The 12735-nt window shown below is 38.8% G+C and overlaps 1 protein-coding gene across 2 annotated transcripts; it reads left to right on the top strand.

Moving 5' to 3' along the window:
- Nucleotides 1-1409: 1409 nt before the first annotated feature.
- Nucleotides 1410-11797, top strand: LOC128609054 (steroid 21-hydroxylase). 2 transcript variants are annotated; one of them, XM_053627384.1, is made up of 11 exons: nt 1410-1566; nt 3122-3535; nt 3650-3804; nt 3988-4083; nt 4191-4301; nt 4441-4527; nt 5149-5235; nt 8451-8564; nt 8721-8887; nt 10937-11040; nt 11137-11797. In XM_053627384.1, exons 2-11 carry the CDS (start codon nt 3433-3435, stop codon nt 11376-11378), a joined length of 1266 nt encoding a protein of 421 aa, XP_053483359.1. In that variant the 5' UTR covers nt 1410-1566; nt 3122-3432; the 3' UTR covers nt 11379-11797. The 2 variants fall into 2 exon arrangements, with proteins under 2 accessions (XP_053483359.1, XP_053483348.1); XM_053627373.1 differs by lacking the exon at nt 1410-1566 and having other exon boundaries at nt 2610-3535.
- The last annotated feature ends 938 nt before the right edge of the window (nt 11798-12735 follow it).

Genomic DNA, 12735 nt, shown 5'->3' with positions numbered 1-12735 from the left:
CCCAATCATGTTACTGACCTGTTGCTAATTAACCTAATTAGTTGCAAAATGTTCCTCCACCTGTTTCTTTTTAGTAACACTTACTTTTTCAGCCTTGTGTTGCCCCCGTCCCAAGTTTTTTGACACGTGTTGTGACCATCAAATTCAAAATGACCTTATTTTTTTCCTTAACATAGCACATTTCCTCAGTTGAAACATTTGATATGTTTTCTATGTTCTATTGTGAATGGGTTTATGAGATTTGGGTTTATGGGTTTATGCACTCGGCTGGCTGTAGACTATTGTAAAGTCATCTATATTATGTTACTGGAAACATACAGTTATATACCATAAAAAGTAAAGTTATTACATGTAAGTAGCACATGTAACAAATTCAAATTATATTGGTCACATACATAACCATACACGGTATGACGTGCAGTGAAGTACTTTTTTCGATTGTCCATGACATAAAAATAGAATTTACATAACCCAAAATTTACTTCTATACAGGTAGGAAAGGAAAAATGTAGTGTAAGGGATACAAAGATTGGTGGCAGAAACAATATGACTGTATTTTGAATTTTGACTGTATTTAGCACAGCACATTGCTATTTTGGTTTACTGCTTTATTACAATTATTTGCTGTAAATTTACAGTACTTTACTGGCAACTCTGGTACCAGTAAATGACTGTAAATTTAACAGTAATTTTACAGAGCACCATATTAAATATAAAACTCTATCTACATTGATAAACATATTTGAAAAGTGCAGTATGATCTAAGGGGGATGGAATCCTCACAGAGGCACTATGTGTTCACTTAGCTGAACAAAGAAGCCATTTTTAATATAGCAGTTTACTAAAACGTCACTTTGGCCAGTTTGGTTTTACAGCAGTGGCTTAAAGCTTGGCTTTTGGTTTGGCTATAAACAGGAATCCACATCGACAGTGCACACCTTTGATTCACTTTTTCAGACTGAACACTATGCTACACTGTATTAATTATATATATGCTGAATTGCTGTTTTATTTCATATGAATGGTTTCCTTTTCTTTGCCAGGACCTCCTGGGGTAACACGTCAGGATGTAGTTTGGCTGTTAATATTTTGCACAAAACCCCAGTGTTTACCCTTTTCAGACTCCACTATTCATTCATACTCTGCAAGCACTAAATTTGACTACACTGTGATAGGCTTCATTTCACATGTAGCTTACTAGATTTCAAATGAATGCAGTAAATATCATCACCCGCATGAATCCAATACCACAGAGAGTCATTCATTTCCTTTACTCTGTGCGACACTGGGCTGATGGTCAAACCAATATTTACCTAGCCTTGATTTAAGAAAGGATCAACAGAAAGCACTGATTGATGTAAAAGATGGAGGAGAAAAATGATTAAAGGAGCAGAGTTTTTTGGATCGCAGACACAAAGACGCAAAGAAGCCACTCCATGTATTCAATAGCAGTGAGTGTAGGAGCAGCTGCATTGCTGTTTGTTCTCTTGGTCATAGTCTACCGTCTTGTAAAGCCACAAAATCTACAAAGTAATGAAGATGGCAAAAGAAGCATTCAGTCTAAAGGTAAGGACATTGCTTAGTTAAATGCAGGCAGCTTTTGCAGGTCATATGTGTTTGCTGTTATATGACAAGGAAGTTAAAATAGGGTGGAGCTATGCCAAGTCACTTATAACAAATCAAACGTTTAGTTTTTTTCATAATTTTTTTTTTTAAATATGCTGCAAATGTACAGATGAACTACGTTTTGATCAGGGTCTCATTTACAGTAAAGCCCTGTGAAAACAGCTTATATGTACTCTCAAAAAATGAAATAAATGCACACTTAATTGATTTATTTATTCATTATGCTACACTCTACGCCCAAATGTTTGTGGACACGTGACTATAATTCTTATAGCTGTTTCTATTCCAAATTTAGTCCCCTTTTCCTGTTATAATAACCTCCACTCTTCCGGGAAGGCTTTCTACTACATTTTGGAAAGGTTCATGTGACTTTATCACTTTGTGCACAGGAGCACTGTCATGCTAGAACATGTTTGGGCCTCTTAGTTTTAGTGAAGGGAAATTGTAATGCTACAGCATACAAAGACATCTTGTACAATTGTGTGCTTCCAACTGTGTGGCAACAGTTTAGGGAAGAACCACATATAGGTGTGATGGTCAGGTGTCCACAAACCTTTGACCATATAGTATACATGCATCATGAAATAAAGTGGTTGAAGAAATTTAAATACTTAATTCCATCCAACAAAGTTAGGCAGCATCTACTGAGTAAAAACAGAAGGTTTCTCTGTTAAGAAAAAAAAAATATTGTGATCATCTGAATGCATGTCCAGTCAGGTCATCATGGGACTGTTGTACATGATGGCCACTGACGACAATTAAAACAAATGCATTATTTCACAAATGTGCAAATACAAAAATAGGTGAATAACAAAATAGATACACTTAGTGGCATTCAATTTCTATTTTATATATTTATTGTCAGAGTGCATGCAATATATTTAGTCTTAACTTAACCCAAGATACAAAATAAAGAGAACAAGACTAAATTAACTAATTTAAGTCATGTGCAGCTCTCACTGAGTTACGTTAAGGTCAGTTATTTTAAACTGGTCAAATTTGGTAATTAATAGGCCTTTAGTTTTGGTTTGTTTGTTTTTTTGTTTGTTTGTTTGTTTACACCCAGTCAAAAGTCAGTCCAAATCAAAGGAGCATTGCCGAAAAAACTGTTTGCAAAGAAAATTTTATAATAGATTAATTATACACATAGAACAAGTTAGTTTTTAGATTTAGTCAGCTTTTCAGTAACTCTAAATGCAACAATGGATGTAATATACCTTACAAAAGAATTGCATTGAGTATCATCTTCATGAATATTTATAAAGTTTAGCATCAGGGCCTACTATGCTCAAGTGAATGAAATGTTTAATCTGTAGGTTTCGGTACCCATCACTATCCAAATCTATGATCCTGTAAATTTTCTTGCTTTATCACACAGATAAAGACTTTTTTTAAACACCTTAATCAATAGATCAATTTACCTACAAGAGGTCAGACCACGTTACATTTTTGATCAGATCGCACTGTAACAGTATTGTATCTTTCTTTTCTCTAGCCAAACCTTTGCATTGCCTCTCTCTGCTTTTCCCTCGTTCCCTTGCTCCCTCGCTCCCTGGACCGCCCCCTCTTCCCTTCCTGGGAAACATGTTCGAGCTTAGCCAACATCATTTGCCCATATACCTGACTGGACTGGCTCGCAGATATGGGAATATCTACCGTCTTCGCTGTGGAAGCACCAGTGAATAATTCATTAATCTTTTCTTAACTTTCACAATTTCAGCTTTAATGCTGTAACTACCTGTATGAATCCAAACTGACATTTAAAATGTGTTGGTTATAATTGTTTTTTTTTATTATTATTCCTGTATGTTTTGTGCAGCAATGGTTATTCTGAACAGTAGTGAGCTTATTCGTGAGGCTCTGGTCAAAAAGTGGTCTGATTTTGCAGGAAGACCGCATTCATACACGGGTAATGTCTTATATACACTTTGTATAAATGCATATACTGTAAGCTTAATATAATTGGTGGGCTTACTAGAATTTGATTCTATACCGTCAATCTCTTTATCTGCTCTTCGTCTAGCTGATAAAGTGTCAGGTGGGGGCTACTCCATCTCTCTGGGTGATTACAGCGAAGAGTGGAAGTCCCAGAGGCGCCTGGCCCATAGTGCTTTGCAGCACTGTGTTGCTGAGTCTCTTCACTGTCTGATAGAAGAGCAAGCGCTATACCTCAAACAGGTACAGAATGAAGACAAATTTGTGTGGATTTAAATTATGTTCAGACAGTAGGGTACAATATCAGATTTTTATTTTGTTTTGGGGTTGAATTTGTGAATTTTATGAATCTGTGTATGCATTCAAAAGTGAAAATCATAAATGAATGAATCCAAATAATGAATCCAGATTTTCACTCTTCAATAGGTGTTACTGGACTATAACAAGAAGCCTGTGGACCTGTCAGAAGACTTCACTGTAGCAACCAGTAACATCATTACAATGCTAGCCTTTGGAAAATCAGTTCGTGACAGTGCACTGCCTTTCCTATTATAACATACACTTTCATACCAAAACTAATTCCAGCCTAAATATCAGAACTTATCAATCAGTCTCTTTCTTCTCCTCAGTATGAGAAGAGCTCAGTACATTTTCAGGAGCTACATGGCTGTCTGAATAGGATCGTGTCTCTATGGGGTTCACCATGGATCTCAGCTCTGGACTCTTTCCCTCTGCTCAGAGTAAAACACAGTCCCTTACTGAATTATTATTACATTATTACATTGCATTACATTGCTTACCTTATTGTTGTTTTTTTTTTCCTGTGTGGTCAGCTACTATTCTGATCTTATTCACAATAAACGAATTATATCCTTCCAGAAGTTGCCAAATGCTTCCTTTACTCGTTTAATGGAAGAGGTATCTAGAAGAGATGAGCTCATTGGCGGCCACTTATATGAGTTAAAGGTACAAATACATATACATATACACACACACACACACACACACACACACACACTACCGGTCAAACGTTTAGACACACTCATTCTTTATTATTTTTCCCCCACATTTTAGAATAATAATAAAGTCATCAAAACTCTTTTTTGTTGTGATAAAAAATCCAAAATAAATCAAAATAAAAAGCAGACACCCTTTTTGCCTAGAATTTCCAGAAATATATATTTTTTTGGCATTTTCTCAACCGATTTCTTGAGGAATCTCCCTGAGATGCTTTTTAAACAGTATTAAAGGAGTTCCCACCGATACTGGACTCTTATTGGCTGCTTTTCAGAATATTTCGCTCCAAGTCATCCATTAAAAAAAAAAAAAGAAATTGTAAATAAAATGTTAGTTTTCTAATGAAAGAAAGGAATATGCTGACACAATTATATATTTGTCTACAACACCGATTTCACACATTTAATCATACACCTTCAGATCAAAAGGTTTTTAAGATCATGAGAAACATTTCAGTCAAGTTTCCCCAAACTTTTGACCGGTAGTGTATAAATATTTATAAACGAAAGCAGTATTTGGAAATCTATGCAGTGAATACCACATACTTATATCTTATCTACATTATTCCAGCAAAAGAGAGATAGCAAAGAAGGCCAAGATTTTGCAGCACCCCTCCTACAGTACCTTCAATCACCAGAAGGAAGAGTACCCAAGATGGTAAGCAAGTATGACAGTGGTGAATAAGGATAAGGATAAGGATAACATTTATTGATCCCACACTGGGGAAATACCCTCGTTACAGCAGCTCAGTTACCCAAAAAACAGATAGGAAAGAATACACATTAAAATTAATAGAATTTAGATAAAGTATCTAAAATATATATATATACAATAGGAATAGAAAAATAAGAAGTAGAGTAGTAAAACAATAATAATAATGGTAATATGTACACTATGGACACCTCAGTGTATGTACAGATGAATACAAATTTGAATATATAGATGTGTAACACCTTGTTTATATACATGAGTGGATAAATGGATTATTGCGCAGTTAACAATAGAGGGGTGAGCAACAAATAATGATAATGTGTGGGTTGATGATGCAAAAAACAGCTAGCAGTGTTACATTATGTTGTTGTTGCATTAAAGAGTCTGACTGCTGTAGGGATGAAGGACCTGCAGTAGCGCTCTTTCTTGCACTGAGGGTGCAACAGTCTGATGCTGAAGGAACTGCTCAGGGACCCCAGTATGTCATACAGGGGGTGAGAAGAATTGCTCATGATAGACGCCATCTTAGCTAACATCCTCCTCTCCCCCACTACCTCTATGCTGTCCAGAGGGTAGACCAAGACAGAGCTAGCCCTCTTAACCAGTTTGTTGAGACGTTTCCTGTCCCTCTCTGTGCTCCCAACTCCCCAGGAAACTACTGCATATAAGATAGCAGATGCTACCACAGTGTCATAGAAAGTTTTAAGCAGGGTCCTGCACATACCAAAAACCTCAGTCTCCTCAGCAGGTGGAGACGACTTTGGCCCTTTTTGTACAGGACATCTGTGTTTGTGGACCAGTCCAGTTTATTGTTGAGGTGAACACCCAGGAATTTATATGTCTCCACCCTCTCGATGTCCATACCCTGGATGCTCACCGGCATAGACTGGGTTGGCCTACTGCGGAGGTTGACTACCATCTCCTTTGTCTTGCTGGCATTGAGGCAGGGGTGGTTTAATTCACACCAGTTGACAAAGTCAGCGATGACCTCCCGGAATTCCTGATCATTTTCCTCTGATACTCGTCCAACAATGACCGTATCATCAGAGAACTTCTGCATGGGGCAGCTGTTAGTGTTATGCCTGAAGTCCGCCGTGTACAGGGTGAAGAGAAATGGAGCAAGCACTGTACCCTGCGGTGCTCCCGTGCTGCTGACCACCACATCAGACATTCAGTCCTGAAGCCTCACATACTGTGGTCTGTCAGTAAGATAGTTAGTGATCCATGCAGCCAGGTGGTGATCAACTCCAGCTCCCAAGAGCTTCCCCCTAAGTAGTGATGTCTGAATTGTGTTGAAAGCACTGGAAAAATCAAAAAACATGATCCTCACTGTGCTCCCAGTATTCTCCAGGTGTAGAAGTGATATGTGCATCAGATAAATAATGGCATCCTCAACCCCCATGCCTGGTCGGTAAGCAAACTGTAGGGGGTCTAGCTCTGAACTCACTAGGGTCCACAGCTGTCGCAATACAATTCTCTCCATGGACTTCATCAGGTGTGAATTTAAGGCTACTGGTCTGAAGTGGTTTGGCTCACTCAGATGCGCAATTTTGGGTACTGGAACCACACAGGAAGTCTTCCACAGTACTGGAACTCGCGCTAGTCTCAGGCTCAGCTTAAAGATGTGCAGGATGACCTCACTGAGCTGATCTGCACAGTCTTTAAGCAGTCTGGAGCTGATTCCATCCGGGCCTGGGGCCTTTCTTGCCTTGATCATCTTTAGCTCCTTATTCACCTGATTGAGTGTCAGAGAGAGACTGCAGGGGGGAGTTATTGGTGATCCCTGATGAGTGCTATGGGTGGAGGGGTGTGAAACCTCCTTGAGTGAGGGATGGTGAGCAGTGGAGAGGTGTGAGCTGTGTAATGCCGATATCTCAGAAGCTCTGAGGTGAGAGTTGGATGATGCCGATATTCCTGGAGCCCTGGGGGTGGAGGAGGGGGTGCCTAATGGCCCAAGAGGGAAAGGTTGAGTCGCTGACAGGTCTGAGGTCTGGTCGGAGGGGGGAGGAGATGGAGCTGAATCAAATCTATTAAAAAACAGATTTAATTCATTTGCCCTGTCACGGTCGCCGGATACAAGGCCCCTCCCATTGTCTTTGTTCTGACCTGAAATTGTTTTTAGTCCCCTCCAGACTTCCCTCATGTTGTTCTTTTGAAGGCGCTCCAACTTTTTTTTCTGTAGCTGAATGAATATTACATTATAGGATAACAACCGGGCATCATGTCATTTACTGATAGTTATTGCATTGCTCTGAGTATTTGTTACTTGTGAAGTAATGTCCAGAAGTCCAGCTCTGAGTGCACAGAATGACATACTATGAACATATTTGCATCAGATTCATGAAACTGTTGTATGAGATCAAAATGAGCAGTGATTTTAACACAAATTATGAATCCGTTTCAGCTGCATTGATGTCATCTCCTGCACACTGGTGATTAAGGCAATTAAATGTCATAAACATAAGACCCTCCCTAATTTACCCTCATATACATCTCATTTACATAAAACACACCCTAATTCATATAATATGGAAGCATTTTGGAAGCATATTGACAAAATTCAAAAGGAAATGTAGAGTAATATGTCAAATTAATTCCTATATTTGAATTTAAAATTCACAGCAATTGAAAAATATGCAATTTTGGTTTTAATCACAGAATGAGATTCAGTGATCTCATTTGCATTTGCCATTTGGTATAGTGGCATTGACATTTCATTTACATGGAAATTTGGCTGCTTTGTAATTTAAATAAATAAATAAATAAATAAATTTCATATATGTTAGACCAAAAATGGTGTAAAATTGAGAAAATGTCATTTACTTCATATACATTCACACTCTTTCATTCAATTTTGTGCATAAAATAAATAAATAAAAACATCTTACTATAAAAATGATCAAATTAAGACGTAAAAAGAGAAACAGTGCTTCTCCAGTTTGCCATAACATAATCTCACTCCTACTGCACTGATTCTCTTGGAAAATGTATTCTGTTTAGCATTTTCAGTTGTCCACACGTCAGTCGGTCATCGGGGCTGGGCGTGCTATGTGAACACTTGTTTTACTATCAGATTTTAACAATATGTAACTTTGATGAAACCTTGATGTATATTTCTTTATATATTGCTTTGCTCATTCTGTCCTTTTCCTCTCCTACAGACTCTGACAGACAGCCATATACACATGACAACAGTGGACCTGATCATAGGGGGAACAGAGACGACTGCTGCGTGGCTCAGCTGGACCATTGCCTTCCTCTTACATAGGCCAGAGGTAATAATACAAAATGCTGAAAGAAATTTGACACCAAGGTACACAAAACAACATTGAGTTCACATGATTGCTGACTTACACTTAACAGTTTCACACACACACACACACACACCTTTTCACCTTATTCTCTTTGCTTGATTTTTGATTCCACTCTAGGTTCAGACTAGAGTGTATGAGGAGCTAAATAGCGTGCTGAAGGGTCAGTATCCTTGCTACAGTGACAGACACAGGCTGCCTTATCTGTGTGCAGTGATTAATGAGGTGCTGAGATTGAGGCCTGTGGCTCCACTTGCTGTACCACACAAAGCCATCAGAGACAGCAGGTAACTGCACCAGATCTACAATAGAACACACTGCCAGAGGATTTAAATACCTGTGAGGACTTGGACTCGGAGGTATACTGTATGACTTGCAACTTATATTAGAGACCGTCACAGCGGTGTAGCGATAGCAATGCAGCCTTGGGATACTTGGGGTTTGCATGTTACTGGATGCTTTGCATATTACTTACTTTACATGCAGAGAAATCTCAATTATTGTCTAGTCTTACCTATTACAGAAATTGTGTGTTAATAGAAAAGGGGGATTTTATTGAATGCTGGGTAAAAGTGTGCAAACACTTATGTCTAAAGATACGAACAGATAATGATTTTGTTCTATCTGAGTGGTCATGACTATTTTTATACATAGGCAATGAAATAAATGATCAATACGCTATATGGCCAAAAGTATGTGGACACCTGTTGCCCCAAAGTTGGAAGAACACAATAGTCTAGGACGCCTTTGTATGCTGTAGAATTAAGATTTCCTTTCACTGAAATGATGGGGTGTAGCCCAAACATGTTCCAACATGGCAATGCCCCTGTAAACAAAGTGAGCTCCTTGAACACATGGTTTGCCAAGGTTGGAGTGGAAGTCCTTTACAGAACCCTGACTTCAACCCCACTGAACACCTTTGGGATGAACTGAAACACGGACTGTCCATCAGACCTCCTCATCTGACATCAGTGCCCAGTCTCACTAATGCTCTTGCAGCTGAACGAGCAGAAATTCCCACAGCCACGCTCCAAAATCTAGTGGAAAACCTACCAAGAAGAGTGGTGGATATTATAACAGCAATGGGGGACTAAATCTGGAATAGTATGTTCAAAAAGCACATGGGTGTGATCCGACGGGTGTCCACATACTTTTGGCTATATTGTGTATGGCTCTTAAAGACACATTAAGAAAGGCTTGTTAACAATCACATAGAAGTTAGTGGGCTGACATAATATAGTCAGTGTGAATTGGCATGATGATTCAGTCAAGATAAAATAAAATAAGTTTTGTTTTGTCAACTGATCTGATATAATCCATTGTCGCAGAATAATTTTATACTTTTCAAGACTCAAGAACTACTGTATATCTAAATGGCAAATGGTCTGCACTTATATAGTTCCAGACTGCTGGGACTACGGCTGCTCCTAAGGCCATACAGACTTCATATAAATCCATAATGAACTTTTTCACACTATCTGTTGTTACCCAGATGAGGATGGGTTCCCTTCTGAGTCGGGTTCCTCTCAAGGTTTCTTCCTCTTACAACATCTTAGGGAGTTTTTCCTTGCCACCGTCGCCACTCAGTGGCTTGCTCAGTTGGGATAAATTCGCACCTTTAATATCTGTATACCATGTTGATATTTCTGTAAAGCTGCTTTGAGACAATGTCTATTGTAAAAAGCGCTATACAAATAAAATTGAATTGAATTGAATTGAATATAGTACCTTTTAGCCTTAGCGGTTCTACAAATAGATTGTTTCTCATTCACCTGCACACCTGCACACTCACAACACGTGCAAGGCACTAGTCTACTATTAGGAGCAATGTTGGGTTCAGTGTCTTGCCCAAAGACACTTTGGCACGTATAGAGGCACGTATAGAGATCAAACTGCGAACATTGCAATTAGTGGACATCCCTCTCTACCACCTGAGCCACAGCCACCCCATCTAGGGCTTAAAACTTGATTCCTACTACATAGCCTGGGACTCTCAATTTGGATTCACAGACGATAACACCTAAAAAGACTTCGATTCAGAAATTAACACATGAACAAACTCTAGGCTTTTTCAAACAACCCATGGGTGGCTGTGGCTCAGGTGGTAGAGCGGGTTGTCCACTAATCGTAGGGTTGGCGGTTTGGTTCCCTCTGCTCTGCTACCATTGGCATGTGAGTGAGTGTAAAAGCGCTATATAAGTGCAGACCATTTACTTTCTTTACAAACGCTATATACCGGGTCATGTCTAACCGTAAGTGGTATAATACATTTAAGAGATATGATAGCAATGTTGCATAGGATGTCATAAGTTTATGAGGTGTGATTGTCCCTTCAGCATTGCAGGATATTTCATCCCTAAAAACACCATTGTTATCCCCAATTTATTTGGAGCTCATCATGATCCAGAGGTTTGGCCTGACCCACACAGCTTTAGACCAGGTATATTAAAATCTAATCTCCTATTATATGGCATATTATACCTCATGAAATCAAACAGAGCTGTATAATGGTGATGGGGAACTATCTTTATTTAAGAGCGCTTTTTGGAGGGAGATGGGAGCTGTCTCCGGGCTCTAATACCTTTCGGAGGGGGTGCTCGGCTATGCCTCGGGGAGTCTGTAGCTAAAATGGAGATGTTCCTCTTCACTGGATATCTGCTACGGGACTTTCAGTTTCTTCCTGCCAGCTCTGAGGAGCCTCTGCCTGACCTGCGTGGTGTAGCCAGCGTGGTTCTAAAAGCCAAGCCCTACAAAGTTATCGCCTGTCCTAGAGCCTAATAAATCACTGTAGTGAATCTAACTTGTTCTAGGATTTGTGTAGCTCAAACAGGCTTATATTGTAGGACATTGTTTATGGGCTATATCACTGCATGAAGTCTCAAAATAGATCTATTGCTTCCTTTTTTTTTTTCAAAGGAAGTGCATGAGAAAGAGATGTTTCTGCTGAAACCCTTGTTGTTAGTGTTGATGAAACTGGTTTGAATTTAGCCTTGTATTTTCTCTTTTAAATGTAAAATAAAAAGAGCTGTGCAAAATGGCAGCTTCTACATTCTTCTAAATCACATAAAATGGACGACACGTTACTCAGAAATATGTATAGAATGACAGTGGCATATTCAAATTTCTAATAAAGTAACATTTTATGCTGTAATTGTAATTGAAACATGCTGCTGAAATTTACCATTAAAAAAAAGCTTAAAATTGTGGTTGTCCATGTGTCAGTCCATGAATGTACAAAAGCTGATAATGAACAGAAATCTCTGTTCAGAAATCTGTGTTCATCAGCAAAGTTTTTTCCCCGCAATAAAACTCAATAGATAATGCTCCCTCCTGAAATTAGCCCAAATCGGTCTGATGGTGGCACAATAGCTGTTTTGCAGGTGCTAAATTCTTTTTCCTCCCTATTCTTGACAGAGTCCGGGGGGGGGGGGGGGTTAATAACCATTAAGCTCTGCCAACTCATATTTTACACTAATTTGCAAAATCTATTGAATTCAATTAAATTCACTCCAATTTATATAGGCCTAATGGTTTTATCTATGGACATTGTTACAAAGCAGCTTTACAGATATCTGGATATAGAAACAGATTTTGATTTATCCCAAGTGGCAAGCCAGTGATGGTAGCAAGGGAATACTCTCTGAGACAACATGAGGAAAAAGCCTTGAGAGGAACCGGATTCAAAAGGAAACTCATACTGTTCTAGGTGACACCAGATAGTGCAAATATAAATAATTTCTCTTCAATAACTGTTTACTATAGACTGCTAAGTGTGTTGGAAAGATATTCAGTGTTAGCATCAGCGTCACTGTTGATTTCAGTAGAGTTTTAACTTTAAGTCTATAATATGCAAGTGAAGCGATCCACCGTATAATGAAGGAGACTTGAGAACATCACAGTCATCTATAAGGTTCCTCGTGTGATAGGTTACCATCCATAGCAACCTCATGGTAAACAGAGGATGTACACTGTCCAAACAGGTGCAAGCCTAGCGGTGACTGCATAACTAAAAGAGAGAGCAAGAAAGTAACACAAGCATGAGGGCACACTGGGACATAAAGTGGCTTGCCACTCTACTGAATTAAATTTGTGCCAAATGCACTGAACATAAGTTTTCACGAAACGAACAAAAATA

Source organism: Ictalurus furcatus, chromosome 1 (assembly GCF_023375685.1).
Source record: "Ictalurus furcatus strain D&B chromosome 1, Billie_1.0, whole genome shotgun sequence".
NCBI lineage: Eukaryota > Metazoa > Chordata > Actinopteri > Siluriformes > Ictaluridae > Ictalurus > Ictalurus furcatus.
The sequence above is the reverse complement of the archived record's forward strand: the minus strand, read 5'-3'. Positions and strand labels throughout refer to the sequence as shown.

Excerpts from the sequence above, each read along its gene's own strand:
- LOC128609054 (XM_053627384.1), top strand. The coding sequence starts at position 3,433 with ATGTTTTGTGCAGCAATGGTTATTCTGAACAGTAGTGAGCTTATTCGT. Across the intron at positions 3,805-3,987 it reads AAGCGCTATACCTCAAACAG|GTGTTACTGGACTATAACAA; the intron begins GTACAGAATGAA and ends ACTCTTCAATAG. Across the intron at positions 4,084-4,190 it reads TGCTAGCCTTTGGAAAATCA|TATGAGAAGAGCTCAGTACA; the intron begins GTTCGTGACAGT and ends TCTTCTCCTCAG.